Source organism: Trichosurus vulpecula, chromosome 2 (assembly GCF_011100635.1).
Source record: "Trichosurus vulpecula isolate mTriVul1 chromosome 2, mTriVul1.pri, whole genome shotgun sequence".
NCBI lineage: Eukaryota > Metazoa > Chordata > Mammalia > Diprotodontia > Phalangeridae > Trichosurus > Trichosurus vulpecula.
The window spans coordinates 223,267,615-223,285,333 of NC_050574.1; the positions used below are offsets into that span (position 1 = coordinate 223,267,615).

The window sequence follows — 17,719 nt, forward strand, 5'->3', positions numbered from 1 at the left end:
CCCGGGGCGAGACCCCCTCGCAAGGCCCGGGGGTATGGGGAGCCCGGCGGCGGCGGCCGCAGCGAGACCGCAGCCTCCGGGGAGGGAGAGCGGAGTAACCCGCTCCGTAGAAAGTCAGAGGGGCCGGTGGCTGGGGCCGTGAGTGGTGGGGCACACCCCGAGGGGAGCCTGGAAGGCCGTTTATCCTCGTCCCATCCCCACCCCCCAGGAGCTCACCCCAAAGCGTTTTGAATCTTTTGGCTTCCAAATCCAAAAAGCCGGGGCTGTCCCGGAGAAGGGAGACATTTTCCAATTGTCACCATAAGTAAGGACTTTACGTCTCTGAGAGTGTTTCCTCATCTGTAAAATGAGGGGAGGAGATTGGCCTAAGTGGCCTCCACCACCCCTTCCAGGTCTAGATATGTGGTCCTACGGGCTCCCCCTAGAAATAAACATTGGGCCCTGCCTCTGCTCTCCCCACCCCCACCATCGACCAGGCGGGGGCGTCCAGTCGACCACTTAAGGCTCTCTTTCCCCCGGGCGACTCTTGGCAATGGTGTTAAAGGACTGTGTACTTAAGCCTCCCTGCACCGATAAATTACAGATTTGGCCAAAAAAGTTTTATTTGTTTATTTTAATAAAGATACAGAGCTAGTAGTTGGGAGACCTGAGCTTTGCACTACCCAGCTAGGTTTTGACAAATGGTTTCATCATTCCAAGTCTATTTCTTTCTTCAACTGTAAAATGAGGTGGTTGGTCTAAGTTCAGAGGTTCTTAACCTTTTTTTGTGTCTTGGACCCCTTCTCAGAATAATGTTTTTTAAAAAATATAAAGTAAAATGCATAGGATTATAAAGGGCTTAGCATAAAAAATGTATTGTACAAAGGAAACCCATTTATATTGAAATGAAGTAAAAATATTTTGAAAAACAAGTTCTCAGGAGCCCAGTTTAAAATTCCTGGACTGGATGATCTCTAAAATCCCATTCATAGGTTCATAGATTGAGGGCTAAAAGGAAACCTTAGAAATAAAATTTGGTCCCTCATTTTACACATGAGTGAAGTATCCCAGAGAGAAGTTTTTCCACCTAGGGTCCCAAAAATAGGGCTGAGCTTTAGACCAGGATCTACTGGTTTTAGTTCAGCAGCCTTTCCACTGTGCTAGGCTGCCTCCTATCTGCTTTAAGTAAAATTCCTGCTTTGCCCTGGAATGTTTATATAATAAATAATCTGTATGGAAATAAATAGTGTTATAGGGACATTATCAGGCAACTCCAGATTATCCATCATTTAGAGACTAGGGACTAGACAGCCATCCTGGAATTAAAATTTGCTAGATAAAACTTACAAGAACTAAGCCTTAAGGACCTAGTTCAAAAAATCCCTCCTAACTCACATTGATATACAGATTATTTCATTAGCAAAAATGCACTTTAAAGCCTTCACTGTGACCATTTAAGAAGTGAGGAATAGGATTTACATAGTTCATATAATTCATTTCCTCTCGAAATTGTTTCTGCTTTTCTTCTATTTCTTTGTTTTTCATAGGATCATAGAGCTGGAAAGGAACTGGAGGCTAAATCCCTCATTTTGTATATGAGAGAACTCAGAGGCTTTGGGAAGTTAAGTGACTTGCCCAAGGTCACACAGGTAGTTAAACAGCAGAGGCAGTTTTCAGTTTTCTTTTGTTTTGATCCATTTTTTGACTAATGTTAAAACTTATTTACTGACATTGAAAAATATTTCAATGAACTTTATAACTAATAACATTGTTTTGCAGCTGTACAACTTAGACCAGGCCCATTGTTCCAAGTCTTAAAAGATTTAGCCCTAAAGAACTATATTCTGGAAAATTAAGAATTTTTTAAAATAAAAGCTGATGTTATGATTCACAGCTGTACCATATTACTTCAGGCTCACCACCATCAGTTATTCTTCCATATGACATAGGTAAGTAGGGGAAAGGTTAGTGAAAAATAGTTGAAGAGAGAAATTATTTTTGTATGTAGTATTTGCCAGATGACCAAATTGTAACCATACAATACTAGTAATTTTGAGTATGTATGTTTCATTTTAATATGTTATGGAAAACTTGTAGGTAGTTTTAACTGTAAGTAATTAAAAATTACTTACCATCAGGCTGGTTATAGGGTGATAGATTTTTTTCAGCTACAGCTCATGGAGACCTTCTATAAAGGCATAGAGGGATTGCAGTTTGCATGGCATGGGGGTGGGTGAAGGAAGACAGAAAATAGTATTCACCCTTATGAAGTCTTAGTTGCACTGAAGTATTGAAAAAGTATTTATGAATACTTACATGGGTAGTAGAATATATTAATAACTTTTTATATGACTTTACAAATAAGTCTTGTTGGCTATATTATACATTAGTGATAGGGAGTAGAATATAACATATCAAATTGTCTTCCAATTAAGACTAATCCATTTCTAACTCAGTCAGTCAGCTAGCATTTATTAAGTGCTGCTTATATGCCAGGGACTCTGTTAAGCCCAGGAGATACAAAGAAAGGCAAAAAACAGTACCTGTTCTCAAGCAGCTTATAGTAATTGGAGAGGCAACATGCCAACAATTAAAAGACAAGCCTTTTTGAAGCATTTAGTATGTGCCAGACACTGTGCAAATTTACAAATATTGTCTCATTTGAACCTTGTAAGATAGGTGCAACAGTTGAGGAAACTGAGGCAGACAGAGGTTAAGTGAATTTCCCTTGGTTGCACACTCTGATACCTACTAGACTGAGGCTGTATGTGTACTCAGACCTAGTACTCTATCCACTACACTACCTAGCTTTGTACAAACAAGCTATATTTAAGATAAATTAGGTGGACGTGGAGGGGCCTGGGAGGTAAACTCAAAAAGCAGGCACTAAGATTAAAGAGGACCAAAAGGCTTCCTATAAAAGATAGGCCTTTAACTGAGACTTGAAGGAAGCCAGGGTAACTAGGAGGCAGAGATAAGGAAGAAGACCATTCCAGGCATGCAGGACAGCCAGGAAAAAACAATTGGAATAAGGAGATGGAGTAAGGAATACCAGTGTTGTTGGAGTACATGTAAAATCTATGAAGACTGAAAAGTTAGGGAGGAGCCAAGTTCTGAAAGGCTTTGAAAGCTAGAGGATATAAATCCGAAGTCCTTTTGTTCAGTCCTCGTTGTTCTTGACCTCTCTGCAGCCTTTGACACCGTCATACTATCCTCCTCTTGATACTCTCTTCTCTCTAGATATGTCACACCACTCTTTCTGGTTCTCCTCTTACCTATCTGACAGCATCATCTTGGGCTTTTTTGCCGGATCTTCAAGCAGGTCATGCTAACCATGGGTGTCCCCCAGGGCCCTGTCTCATGCCCCCTTGTCCTTCTATACTATTTTATTTGGTAATCTCATCAGTTCCTGTGGATTCAGTTATCATTCTCAAATCTACCTCTCCAGCCTTAACCTCTTTTCTTACCTCCAGGCTTGCATCTCCAATTGCCTATTAGACATCTTGAACTGGATGTCCTATAGGCATCTTAAACTCAACATGTCCAAAACTTATCTTTCCCCATGAGCTCTTCTACCTTCCAAACTTCCCTGTTACTGTCAAAAGCACCACCATCCTCCCAATCCCCATCTCTCAATCTAGGTGTCATCCTTGATTCCTTAATATCTCACTCCACTTCCCCCACATCCAATCCATTGCTTAGGCCGGTCAGTTTCACCTTTGCAACATCCCTCCAATATACCCTGTTGTCTCCTTTGATACTGCCCCCACCCTGGAGAGGCATCTCTCTTCATACATGCACTATTGGCAGTAGCCTGCTGGTGAGTCTGTCTGCCTCAAGTCTCTCTCCACTCCAGTCCATCATTCAACTGCCAGAGTGATTTTCCTAAAGTACAAGTCTGACCATGTCACCTTCCCTACCCAATAAACTCCAATGGTTCCCTATCACTTACAGGACCAAATATAGAACCCTCTGTTTGACGTTTAAAGCCCTTCATAACCTAGAGTGCTCCCCTGCCTTTCTAGTCTTCTTATACATCATGCCTCCCTACTTTCCTAGCCTTATACCTTACACCCCTACCCTCTATGTACACTTCCATCCATGGGCACTGGCCTCTTTGCTGCTCTTCAAACTAGATTCTCTATCTTTTGACTGAGCAATTTCACTGGCTGTGAAAATTCCATGCCTGGAATGTTCTGCCTTCTCTTCTCCAGCTCCTGGCTTCCTTGGCTTTCTTCAAGTCCAAAATCTCACCTTCTACAGGAAGCCCTTCCCAAATCCCTTTTAATTCTAGTGCCTTCAACTCTATCCACTATGTCGCTGTGTTGGTAAGCAAAATGGCCTTTGTTTTCTTGGAGTAACACAGTGTATTTCATTGAGCCTTATTAGGTGCTAAGCCCCAGGCCCAAAGTCCTATTAGGTGTGGAACCTATGTGGGTGTGGATTGGTGACTGGGGTGGGACCTAAGGTGGGGCTGGCTAAGGGGAGGTGTTAACTCCAGAGCCATGCCCTATTAGGTGTTAACCTATTCTATGTGGATGTGAACCTCCCAGGGTCCTAAGGGGAGGGGCCAACTCAAGAACCAATCACCAGAGCCTAAGCTCTGGACGAGCTTGATGACGTCAAAAATTCTATAAGAGGAGAGAAGACAGCTTGAAGATTGATTTTTGTTGGAGCCAGAGACAGCTATCACCAAAGCTGAAGATAAAGCCGAAGCAGGAGCTGCCAGGTAGCAGAGCCGACCCACGTGTGGACCAAGGAGTACTGAGCAAGGACTTGAGGCCAGTGGGTAATCTTCTTACCGGAGAGGGGAAGCATGAATATGATTTGGTTCAATGCCATCATGTTTTTCTGTGGCCTCCTGGTTACTCTTGTGAGGCGGACTTATTGGGCCTGAAAGCTTTTGATCAAAATATCAAAATGGGGATGCTGGTTCGTGGGTCTGTTACTTTGGAGCTTGAGTAAATGCTTTAATTCTTCTTCCTTCTGCTTAGAGAATTCCTTATATCCTGCAGTTCTGAACCATTCAGACATATATATGATTCTCTTTGAAATCAAATTCTGCTTTCATAATACATCTGGTGACGAGGATGGGATATTGATGTCATTTGAGTTTATTGAATGGGGAGGAGGGGTATGATGATATGATCAGACCTGCATTTTAGGAAGATAAATTTGGCAGCTCTTGAGGATGAATTCAGATGGGAAAAGTTGAGGTAGGGAGACCAACCAGCAGGCTATTGCAGTAGTTCAGGTCTGAGATGATGAGGGCCTGCACCAGAATGGTACCAGTATCAGAAAAGATAAGGGGGAATAAATGAGAGATACCATGAAGATATTTTTGACAATCTTTGGCAATAAATTACATAGGTTATGGGGTTGGAGTGAGGGGTCTAGGAAGATACCTAGATTGTGATCCTGGGTGACTGGAAGGATGGTGGTACTATCAATAATAATAGGGGATTTAGGAAAAGGAGAGAGTTTAGAGGGGAAAATTATCAGTTCAGTTTTAGACATGTTGAATTTAATATTCCTACTGGACATCCAATTCAAAAGACATGACTAGAGGTCAGCAGAGAAGTTAGGGATGAATAAGTAGATCATCAGCATAGAGATAATAATTTAATCCATGGGAGCTGATGAGATCACCAAGTGAAATAGTATAAAGGAAGAAGAGGTTCCAGAACAGAAATCTGTAAGACACCCATGTTTAGTGGGGATGACCTGGATGAAAATTCAGAAAAGGAGACTATGAGAGAGGTCAGATAGGTAAGAGGAGAACCAGGAAAAAGTAGTGTCACAAGGCATCCTGGCCTTTTATATTGACTGTGTGTCAATCCTGGTGTTGGAGATCCATGGAAGACCAAGCTCCTCCCAAGGATTTGGGTAACTCTATGAAGTATAGAAGGCCTTATTCAGTGTGAAGACTATAGCATCTTCCTATCCACTATGACACATCATAGATCCATGCTAGAATAACCTAAGCTACTAGTGAGTAATGGAAAACTGAACCACTTTCCTTTATGACCAGAGTTATGTAATCCTTCCTATAGCTGGTGGACATAGGTTTCATCAACTAAACAGACATGTATAAAAAGGTGATCCATTAGATTCATTTTTGTAGAAAAGAAGAAAGACCTAGATGTTCTCTAATTTGGTAGAGAAGTGAGTTAAATCTAGAGTTGTTTTTGACTATTCTAATTCTGAATAATTGTAGAAGAGTTGAAAATTCTGTCATTAAATGTTCTTATCCTATGATTCTCTGCTAGACATTAAAATCTAAACTGGATCTGGAAATCTCCACATTTTTGCTTTGACATCTATGAGTGTTTTTATTTCAGTTTTTATTTTTTTCAGCTATGTTTATTTTTTTTCCTATACTGTATTATCTTAGTGGAAGAGGAAAGAGGAGGAATGGGATGTTATGCGACACGTATTAAGTTATTAAGGTATTGGTTTTCAATTTTAGGTGTTATTAAGAAGCCTCACTTCCATTGCTTCCAAGCAAGGACTGTTCCTCATGAAAGTGTATTGAAACATATTGACAAATAACCTGCATGGTATTTAAAATGAGATGGTTCTGGCCATTGAACTCCGGCTCTAAGGTGAAATAAAACATTGTTCCCTTGGAGAAATTAATTTGGGTAGGTATCTCTTCATTAGCTGTTTCTCTTTACATTTATTACAATAATAATTGGGTGCTAGAGATAGCATGAAAAAGGGACAGGAATCAAAGAAATGAAGCAAAGAGAGCAACAAAAACATCTGTTATTAGATGGATACAAAGTAGACTAGTGGAACTATGTTAACTAGAATAGCAGTTCAGCCTACTTGGGGGGATTGGTAGCTATAGAATTTTAGTGATAAAGCGAATCTAAATCAAAGGTAGTCTTCAACTTAGGAGGGATATATTTCAAAAGTTCATTGTTAAGCTTATGATTTGGAACTCAGACTGCATTTTTCTATAGAAACAGTAATTATTAACTCTGCATAAAAGAAGACACCTTTCTGCTCTTTATGTGTTCTGAACCCCAATAGGGAACAGTCAGTTGGTTCTATGAGGCTGTGGGATATCTGGATTTGAACTTTTCTACCATTTGTTCATCTGTATAAGTTATTCTTAAGTCAGGGAACTGCCCATTTTTAAATGTCAGATATTTCAGCTCTTTCACTGATGTTTTCTTTTTTTATACTGGTTGTGTTCTCCTTTTTCTTTTTAGGTACTTTTTGCTAAAGATCTCTTAACAGTTAAAAGATCTTAACAAGGTTAAGATAGGTGTCATATAGGAATGTTTTTGGTTACTTTGTGCTTTGGAGCTTATTAACATTTTCAGGTAAGTGTTAAACTTTACCCCAGAACTATTGTTTCCTTTTATCTCAAGTTGTTTGGTGTGATATCCCTGTCTATAAAAACCTTTTCTTTTTTTGCACCTTGTTATTTATATGTACCTATTGCTTTTACCCTCTTTATTATTATATTCAGTCTAAATTCTCAGATGTTTACCTCTCATTTTGCTACTCGTTACCATCTGTTGTCTTTTCCTTTGGTTTCTTGTTAGTCTCTTTATAGCCCCACTCATAATCCCCATCTGTTCTTTCAGGCATCTTCACTCTCTTCAGAAGACTTTATAATGGACTCTGTGAATTCTCTGACAGCTAAAGTGGAACAAAATAAAGCTATAAATAATCCTTTTATCATATTCCATTTGCCACCAGAGTGATAGACCATACATGTACCATTTTTATTTGGCACATTAGTGCCAGACTATCTATATATTGCATATCTCTTACAAAATTGTTAGCAGGAATTATTTAGGATTGAGTGTCTTGTTTTTTTCTTTGCTGTTTAGCCTTTGGCAGCACCATAATATTAATATCCCAGTAAGCATTGGAATTTAAAATTAATTATTAAGCTAAATATTTTTAATAAACTTTTGAAATACCTATTAGAATAAGAATTTAAAATTACAAAAATTCAGGCAATACAGTATTTTAGTCAGAATTTGATGATGGTAAACAGGAACAACAATATTTTTAAACATTTTTTAAACAAATGAGGTAATCTTGATAATTAATATTGGGTGTTTTAGTAGACATAGTTAGCCCACATTTTCTTTACGTTTTGCTCCTTTGGATTTTTAATTTAACTCATAATAACTCAATGTTAGAATAGAGTACTAAGTACACTTTCATTTCAGTCTTTAAAGATAGCCTAGCCCCATGGTCCCTTTTATGCTTGCCCTTTAGACTGTAAACTTGTAGAATCATATCAATAGGAATTCAGTAATATTGTGAATATCATTTTAGATGGTAAAGTAGTTAGATACGATACTTTGGACTTAGGTAGATATTTATATGTAGTTGCAGTTAAATTAATTTTAGTGTTCTCCACACCAGTATAAATCATAACCCCTCTATACCTTTTTATCTTGTACATTTCTCTTTCATATATTTGCTTAAATCCCCCATGAGGTGGGGAGGGTCCACCCAGTGTCCTGAAGACTTTCTCTGATTCTTTTAATATCTCAAAAATACCATGGAACAAACAGTTTGCTGTCCATTTGTTTCTGATTCTCACTGCATGATCCAGCTTACACATATATTTAATGATATCTTCTCTACAAATATGCCTGTTTATATCTTGAAAAAGCCCTGAAATCATCTACAATTTTGATTAGTAGGATATCGTATTGTTATTTTATTTGCATCCATCGAATGCTATTGGTGGTTAAAAATTAGAGTTTTGCAGCTGCAGGATCATCAGATGTGCTATATATAGTTTGACAAATACAATTCAGTCTCATATCCTTTACTTAATTTTGAGCCCAGTTAATTGTTCTTATGCAACAGTTTTCCATATATAGTTGGACTAACTAAATGGGCTTCCTGTCCAATTGACTATCATACTTTGGACAACATGTGTTTTTTCATCTGCCTTGTTTTTCCATTTTGGTAAGGTAAACCAATCTTTTAAAAATTATTAACAGTTTCACTGAGGAGCCTCTGTAGTGTACTGTGATTTGAAGCAATTATTACAACGTATTCTATGGATTGGAGTATTTGGAAAACCTCACGTTTAGAAGGGAATCATTTCTGTTTGGACTCTTTACAAGATATCCAGTGCACTGGCAAACATCATAGATGAGCATATATCTCCCTGGTATATGCCTCATGTGATGTCAATATTCAGAAAGTCAAAGAAGATTCATCTCCATAGGCACAATTGTCCTTAAATTTTATATAACATTAACATATTTTCTCTTCTACCTCTACCTCCTTAAATCTTATATAATCTTAACATATTTTCTCTTTTACCTTTGTTTATACATTCACTCATGCCTGGAATAGCTCCCTACCCCGGTATAGATCTCTTTGACTCCATGCCTTTTTTCAAGCTCCTCCATGAAACTTTCCCTGACACCCTTTCTCCTCCCCTCCATTCCAAGCGAAGTCATCCTCCTCAAAATTCTTGTGGCATTTTGCTTGGACCTAGAATTGGCATTTATCTCTCATATCACAGGTGTTTTTTTGTTTTCTTAATGAACACATTTGCCCTCATATTAGACTGTTACATCCTGGAAAGTAGGGTTTTTGTTGTATATTCAGGGTCTAGCGCAATGTCTACTGAATCTTGTTTGAGACAGGCCTATAAAGTTCTGTTTGGCTTTGCCTAGTCATATGCCTTTTTAAATCAGCAATAGATATAGCAGGCTCTATATTCTCTACATCTGTCATTGTGGGACTATGAAGATACCATCTGCTATAGAAAATTGCCTGCAAAAACCTGCCTGGTCCCATCTCCTGTTTTCATCAAGAATATTCTTCTGCATAAACCGTAAAGATTTTATAGAGATGAGAAATTAAACATATTATGAATTGGCAGTTGCTGATGTCTTTGCAGTCACCTTTTTTTTTGGTAAAAGAACCAACCACAACCTTTTCCATTCTTTTGACAGCTTCCCTTCTTTAAGATATATCCAAAATTGATTCTTGAATGCCTTAAAAACTATGTTGCCTCCATGGATTCATTTACCAAATATTTACTGAGAACTTATGTGCCAAGTACTGTGCTAGACATTGGGGATTAAGAAACAAAAAATATTTTGGGGGATGAATGGGGAGGGGAGAAGGATATCGCAATCAAGGAAAATAGGATAGGCTTCCTGTAAAAGATTGTTCTTGAGGTGAGCCTCAGAAGAAACAAGGCCTGGACTTGTACAAGTCACAGAGACAAGAGATGGATGTGTGTGCAGGGAATGACAAGGCCATTTGGCTAAAATATAGAATTCTTGAAGGATTCAGCAAAGGAAACTGAGGGGAGTGGAGTGTCTAAGCAGATAGGAGAACCAAGAGAGAGCAAAGTCATGAAAAATCCACGGGGGAGAGCATAACTAGAATGAAGAGGCTGTCATCATTGCCAAATGCCACATACAGATCAAGGAGGATAAAAACTGAAGTAATACATGGCCATATAAATTGTCATTTACCGTATCATTGGTAACTCAGTGAATAAGTATTAAGCACCTACTGTGTGCTAGGCACTATGCTAAGTACTTGGGATGTAAATACAAAAGTCCCCAGCCTAAAGGAGCTTACAGACTAATGGGAAAGTAACACACAAAAGGAAGCTGAAAAGTGGAGACAGAGGGCAGAAAAGGTACCTAGTGCTGGGTGTCATGATGGAGAGAAGTGCAATTGAAATGCAACTGGTGGGAAATGGGGAGAAGAATGTGCTGGGTCACCTCCTTAAATGGAGATTTTTAGAGCTTCTGGTCCAGCCCTCCAGCTAGAGGGTCCAAGGTTTCTGATGAGATGTCAGTTTGTTGTAGTAGTTCAGTTGTTTCAATCATGTCTAATTCTTCATGAGCCCATTTGGGATTTTCTTGGCAAAGATACTGGAGTAGTTTGCCATTTCCTTCTCCAGCTCATTTTACAGATGAGGAAACTGAGGCAAACTGTTAAGTGACTTTCCTGGGATCACACAGCTAGTAAGCATCCAAGCCCAGATTTCAACTGAGGAAGAAGAGTCCTGACTGCAGGCCCAAAACTCTATCCACTGTACCACTTAGCTACAGAGATGTCAGTATCGAATATGATTTAATCTTGCAGGATAAGCAGATTTCCCATTAGAAAGTTTCATTTGGATGATGTGAAGTTGGGAGCCAGATTGTTAGGGGTTGGAAAAGTGAGTGAGAGGAGAGGAAGTGAAGGCACTGAATGTAAGCAGCCTTTTCTAGGAGTTTTATTGTGAAAGAAGGGAGAGATAGAGGACCATAGCTTGGGGAGGGGATGGTTGGGTTAAATGAAAGGGGTTTTTAGAATCAAGTAGATTTGGACATGTTCATAGGCAGCAGAGAAGGATCCAGTATGGGAAGATAGAAAATTAAAGGGCAAGCTAGTGGAGGAGACAGGGTCAAGGAAACAGGTAGAGGGGTTAGCTTTGGATAAAAGGACCACCTCAGAAATAGGAGGAAAGGATGGGGAATGTTGATCATAGGATTTTGAGATATAGACAATAGTGGCTATTTAAAATGGCCTCTATTTTCTTAGCATGGTATATTGTGAGGTCCTTTGCTGAGAGAAAGAGTAGGGGATGGTTTAGGAGGTTTGAGAAGAGATTTAAAATTGCAGCTGTGGGGAGTGTGATAGGGAGTCCATCAGGAGAAAAGGAAAACGTGTCTCACTGCAGTGTAGACACTGGCAATATTAGATTAACAAATTCATAGTGAACCCAGTTAGCCTGACTGTGAATTCCTCTAGCACCCTTCAACAGCACTTGACTGAGAGCATGAAAGGCACATGGTCTGGTTAAACCAGGGTTAGGCTTGACAAGGCATCACTGGGGTTAGAACAAAGGGGCAAAGATTTTTTTCTTTATATATCTGGACAGGACTAGTTTTCTTCCTGACTTCATCTTATGTAGAATTGCTGCTTGTTCACATAGACATCTGGTACCACTCTGGGAAAGTCTGTATGTGTTAGTTCCACTGAGGAAACTAGATTGCTGTAGAAATGTCAGATGCAGAACTGTTCGGTTCTGCATCTCTTTTTCTGGCTTCCACATCTATAAACACTTTCAAGTATAATCTGGCTTCGGTGTCACATGAAGTTCTCTGCAAGGTTGTTTTCTTCACTGTTTATTGCTATATTGTGAGGTATTACCTGTGGGTTTCTTTGTTCCTCTTCTGTAATGTTTTGTCAATAGCTTATGCTTTAAAGTAGTGTTACCCTTGGCTGCCATATCTTTCTCCATAGAAAAGACATTAAGTTGTTTTTTTTTCTGGCTTTGCTGGCTTCATGTAGTTTCTGAACTCTGCCAGCCTCTTTGTTGTAGTAACTGTTTTGTACTAGTTAACTTCTAAGAAATGGTGATAGAAGCAATACCTTCATTTTGTTCATTTTTCTCTTCTCAGAATCAACAAATTGTTTAAATGGGTGAGGTTAAAACTGTCATAATCATATGGTATCTTCTCATCTTTATTCTTTCTTCCAATTTTGTATTTACTTTGACCTTTACTCTTATTATCTGTATAGTCCTTCTGAAATGACTGCTACATCGGCAATCAATTATTTCCTGTTCAGTATAGTTTCATTTTTGTGGTGCTATTTGTGGCTGAGGCTCCAAAGTAGTCTGGAAACCCTTGGCTTTTTTCACTTCTTGATCCAGAACCATATTTTCTAACTTGATTTTTGCCATCCTTCCCTTTGCCCAATTTTGCATCAAATACACCCAGTTTCAAAGTATATTTTGACTTAATTTGGTTAGTTTTGACTTAATTTTAAATCCAATTCAGAAAGCATTTGTAAAATGCTCTCTGTGCCAAACACTATGGTAGGCCCTGGGATACAGTAACAGAAATGAAGTTAGTGGCAGAGTAATGCCCATTTCAAGGACCTTAAACTCTTAACACCACATACACAGATAAATCAATAAAAAATATACAAAGCAAATTCTAAGTAATTTTGGAGAGATCATTAACAAATTTGGGAACATCAGTAAAGGCTTCATATTAAGAGAAGAAGGTACTTTGAGTTGAATTTTGAAAGTCACAGGAATTCCAAGAGGCCAAAATGAGCATAAGGAGCAGTCTAGGCATGCAGTACAAAGACACAGGTGGGAAATGGAATACAGTACGCAGGAAACAGCAAGTAGAGCAGTTTAGCTAGAAGATAGAGTGCATGAGGGAGAGTCATGGGAAATTAGTGTGGAAAAGAGATTGAAGCCAGATTGGGAAGGATTTTAGGTACTATGCAGAGATGCTTATATTTTTATCCTAGAGAAAAGAGGAAGTCACTGGAGCTTCTGTGTCCAGAGGAATTTCAGCTTGACAGTTGTGTAAAGGACAGATTGGAGAGTGAAGACACTTGAGGCAGGGAGGCTATTGCAATAGTCAACCTGAGAAGATTTAAGGAGGGCATGATCAAGAATTCACACAAACTCATGATAGACATATAACAGCAACCATAATAATAATAGCTAGCATTTATATAGCTCCTACTATTTGACAGACACTGTGCTCGGTGCTTTACAAATATCTGATTTGATCCTCATAACAATGCTGAGAGGTATTTTATAGATGAGAAAACTGAGGCAAACAGGTTAAGTGACTTGTCCAGGGGTCATGCAGCTATTAAATGACGGAGGTCATATTTTAACTCGGGTCTTCCTGACTCCATGCCCAGCCCTCTAACCCTGCACCACCTCAATGCCCCTAATAAATATTTGTTGAATGCAGTTAACTTGGCAAGAAGGTTTTGATAAGTTGCCATTCACACTGTCAGAGGACAGAGTCTTCATGTCAGTGAGATCCTAGATCCATTGGAAGATCTTGTCAAGATTTTTTTTATAATTTCTTTACATCCTCTGCATTAAATATTGGTATATAAGCAATAAGGAATAAGCACCTTGATAGTGCTTCATGGTAATATGGTCAATTGTCAAAATATCAGTTTCCTATCACTTTAACCATAGACTCAAACCAACTTTGCCAAATCTTTATCTCTCCAAGAAGAACCTTTGAGCCATACTTTCATTTAGCCACATCCTCCCCATATAGTCTAGTTTTAACAAGATATATGTGGTTCACTTCTATTAATACATTATTAATTGGTCTTTGGACAAAGATTGCACACAGTACCAAAAGTTTAATGTTTATTTAAGAACTGCGTGATTCTTGGGCCCTCCTCTCCTCTTCTGTCACTACCACTGACACTGAAAACATGGAAAGGCTATTTTGCATTTTTGTCTTGTTCGTAGCTAGCTAGCCTTCTCTTAATGAGCCTTTCTCTACTTATCTAGACTCTTACCATTTAGTAGAACCTGTCATAGCTTATGCTGCACTGGCATAGCCTTCAAGAACCTAGGATTATTTCCACACCAGGATGATATAGCAGAATAGTACTTTTGTGGAGGAAATTTCTATATCCCTAATGAAAAATGCTGTAGTAGTTTTCATATATTGATAGGTGAGAAAAATGTAGCCCCTTGTAGATTTTAACTTTTCATGTTTTCAAACCAAGTATTTTGTTAAAATTGTTTGATCTAGGTATAGAAGGAAAATATTTAAAATAGAATATATTTAGGGAAATAACATTTCTTCTTTTTCAGAGTAAGACAAATCTTATTCTGCAGCCATGAAATATCTACTGATTTTTGACTTTGACCATACAATCATAGATGAAAATAGTGACACCTGGATTGTGAGATGTGCTCCTGAGAAAAAACTTCCCAATGAACTAAAAGATTCTTATGAAAAAGGAAAGTGGAATGAATATATGGGCAGAGTTTTTAAATATTTAGGAGATAAAGGAATAAGGGAATATGAAATGAAAAAAACTATGACAGAAATACCTTTTACTGAAGGAATGATAGAGCTTATAAACTTTGTTGGAAAAAATAAAGATATTTTTGACTGCATAATTATTTCAGATTCAAATAGAGTCTTCATAGATTGGATTTTAGGAGCTGCCAAAGTTCGTGATGTATTTGATGAAGTGTTTACAAACCCAGCAGCTTTCGATGACAATGGTTATCTTACTGTGGAAGGTGTTCATGTTCATCATTGTGATAAGTGCCCAAAGAATCTCTGTAAAAGAAAAGTTCTGGTAGAATTTATAGATAAACAATTACAAGAAGGAATGAAATACACCCAAATTATTTATCTGGGTGATGGTGAGAATGATTTCTGTCCAATAACCTCTCTAAAGAAGAATGATGTTGCTATGCCTCGCAAAGGATTTTCTTTACATAGATTGATTTCTAAATTGCCTCAAGATGCTCCTTTGGAACCTTCTGTTATAGTTTGGTCATCAGCTTCTGAAATACTTTCTCATTTGAAATTACTTATAAAGAAATGACATAAAATTGGTGATGGCTTAAATGAATAAGAAAAGTAGCTTATACTTAAATTTTATATAGTAGCAGAAAAAGTAGTGTTATGTTCTAAAAGAATATATGCAATATCAATATATCCCAAATTTTCATACTTTCCTTTTGAAATGAAATGCAAGAAAATGATTTTTTTAAAAATGTTTTTAGTACACTTCATAAAATCTCATTTATTGCTTTACAGGGAATAGGTTTATTCACTGTGCATATGATGCTTGTCAATGTAATCTCCAGCAACAGAACTCAAAATTCTTAGGAATATTCATTAATACAAGGCATGTTATAGTAACTATTTTAAAGGATTGTGCCATTGAAATAAAGTCTTATTGAGACAATTATATCAAAACATGTTAATTTTAAGGATCTAAACGTTTAGGCTTAACTGTCCAGCATGTAATTACTCTTCTGGTTTTTATTTTTTCAAATTATTAACAGAGGCCCTTAGCCCCTAAAAAAATGTACTTAGTATAATTTAATGTGGAAAAAATGTGTACCATTTATTCAGTTATTTTGTAAATGTAAAACATAAATAAACACATCTCATTTACCTTTATTTGTTGTAGAGAAAGTGACTTAGAGAACTAATAGGTTAAATTGTGTTGGATCACATCCAGCCTTACAGATAGCCATCTGACTATATGTCTGACCTAGTAGTCATTTATGAAATTTCAATAATAAAGAATGTTTTAAATTTTTTTAGAACTTTATGCTATACACACATACCCTACATAAAATTGTATCAACCAAACATCTTTTGGCAGGAACACCAGCAATATGTTATTACAGTATTCTATCTTAATTCTTGAATTTCCTCTGTAGTATCCTTTGGTCAAGATTAGCCCAGGCTCATTCAACTCATGTCCATCCCAGCATCAGCCTTCCCCAACCAATTCCATGGTTAGAACATCTCAGTTCTTACCTCCCCACCCAGTCAGTCCCTGTCATCCCTTGCCTCGAGTCACACCTAGAACATTCTTCCACACTGTCTCAGTTCTGTAGAGCCCTTAGTCCTAAAATCTATCTTCCCCCCTTCTTCCTTCTAATATCTCATTTTATGACATTGTTCCTATGACCTCACCTAATATAATGTGATTAAGGGAATGAATTACCATTAGGCAGGATATGCTAATATGTACAGAAATGTATGCATATACAAATATGATAGAATACTAAAGAGAGAAAAATGTAGCTTTAAAGGCCTTAAGGTGATAAAATATTCTTGTCCTAATAAACTTTTATTTTTTTTTCTGTAAACTTGTACCTTGCTTCCTGAAGGTAAGCTATACATTTGAAAAGAATACAAACTTCTTCCAATGACTAGACTATAATTTTCTATATCAATAACTTACTGAATTATACTCTCATAGCTAGGATTCCCCATGTGCTATTTTGATATTTATATAGTTAAATTAATACAAACAAATTAGTTTTATCTTCCTCAATGCCTGTGAAGTAAATGTAAGCATTAGGCTTCTAGTATGCTCTTTCTTCCCAATTGATGTTATTTTGTTTCTGTCATCTGTTACCAGTACATGCATCCAGTAAACAAATTAAAAATAATTTATCCTAGAATCTTAGTGATTATCAGAGCTTATCTAGTCCAATCCATATCTAACGCATGAATGTCATTACAACATCCTTGACAAGTGGTTATTCAGCAACTATTTGACAATGTCCTCCAGTGGCAGAAAATTCATGTCCCAGTTCCATTTTCGGACAGTTCTAATTCTTACAAAGTTTTTCCTTGTGTTTGATCAATATGCATTTGTTCACCCAGGCATTGTGCTAAGTGCTGGGGATATAAAGGAAAGAAAAACACAGCCCTTATCCTCAGGTAGCTCACATTCTGATGGAGACAGCATGCAAAAAAAATGTACATACAGATTATATAAGGAATGTAAATGATAGGTCCTCTTAGAGGGAAGGCACTAGCAATGGGAGGGGTCCAGGAAAGGCTTCTTGCAGAGGGTGGGATTTGAGCTGTATTTTGAAAGATGTCAAAGAAGCCAGAAGGTAAAGGCAAGGAGGGGGCACGTTATGGGAAGGCAAGGGGGCAGCCTGTGGAAAAATGCTGCTTATCTGTTACTTCCATTTACTGTTGCTTATTCCTGCCTTTTAGAATCAAGAAGTCTGGTTCCTTTTAGGCCTTCAAGTATTTAATACAATAATTATGACCCTTCTAAGTCTCCTTGATGTTAAAGATCTCAAGGTTTTTTTCTTTTCCCAGTGAGCCATTGTCTTGAGTCCCCTCACCATCCTGGTCACTGTCCTTTAGACTAATTGTAGTTTGTCTTTAAAATGTGGTGTCCAGAACTGAACAGAGTTTGCCTGATGTAGTCTGATTAGGACAGA

At 37.9% G+C, this 17,719-nt stretch overlaps 1 protein-coding gene across 4 annotated transcripts; it reads left to right on the forward strand.

Moving 5' to 3' along the window:
* The first annotated feature begins 1,607 nt into the window (after window positions 1–1,607).
* PHOSPHO2 (phosphatase, orphan 2) lies at window positions 1,608–15,920 on the forward strand. 4 transcript variants are annotated; one of them, XM_036745022.1, is made up of 6 exons: window positions 1,608–1,628; window positions 1,759–1,928; window positions 4,533–4,768; window positions 6,449–6,623; window positions 7,200–7,313; window positions 14,588–15,920. In XM_036745022.1, the coding sequence occupies exon 6, from the start codon at window positions 14,614–14,616 to the stop codon at window positions 15,334–15,336; it is 723 nt and encodes a 240-aa protein (XP_036600917.1). In that variant the 5' UTR covers window positions 1,608–1,628; window positions 1,759–1,928; window positions 4,533–4,768; window positions 6,449–6,623; window positions 7,200–7,313; window positions 14,588–14,613; the 3' UTR covers window positions 15,337–15,920. The 4 variants fall into 4 exon arrangements, 3 of the variants coding, with proteins under 3 accessions (XP_036600917.1, XP_036600915.1, XP_036600916.1); XM_036745020.1 differs by having other exon boundaries at window positions 4,533–4,764; XM_036745021.1 differs by having other exon boundaries at window positions 4,533–4,760.
* The last annotated feature ends 1,799 nt before the right edge of the window (window positions 15,921–17,719 follow it).

Bases quoted from the DNA above. Each gene is read 5' to 3' on its own strand.
- PHOSPHO2 (XM_036745022.1), top strand. From the start codon at position 14,614: ATGAAATATCTACTGATTTTTGACTTTGACCATACAATCATAGATGAA.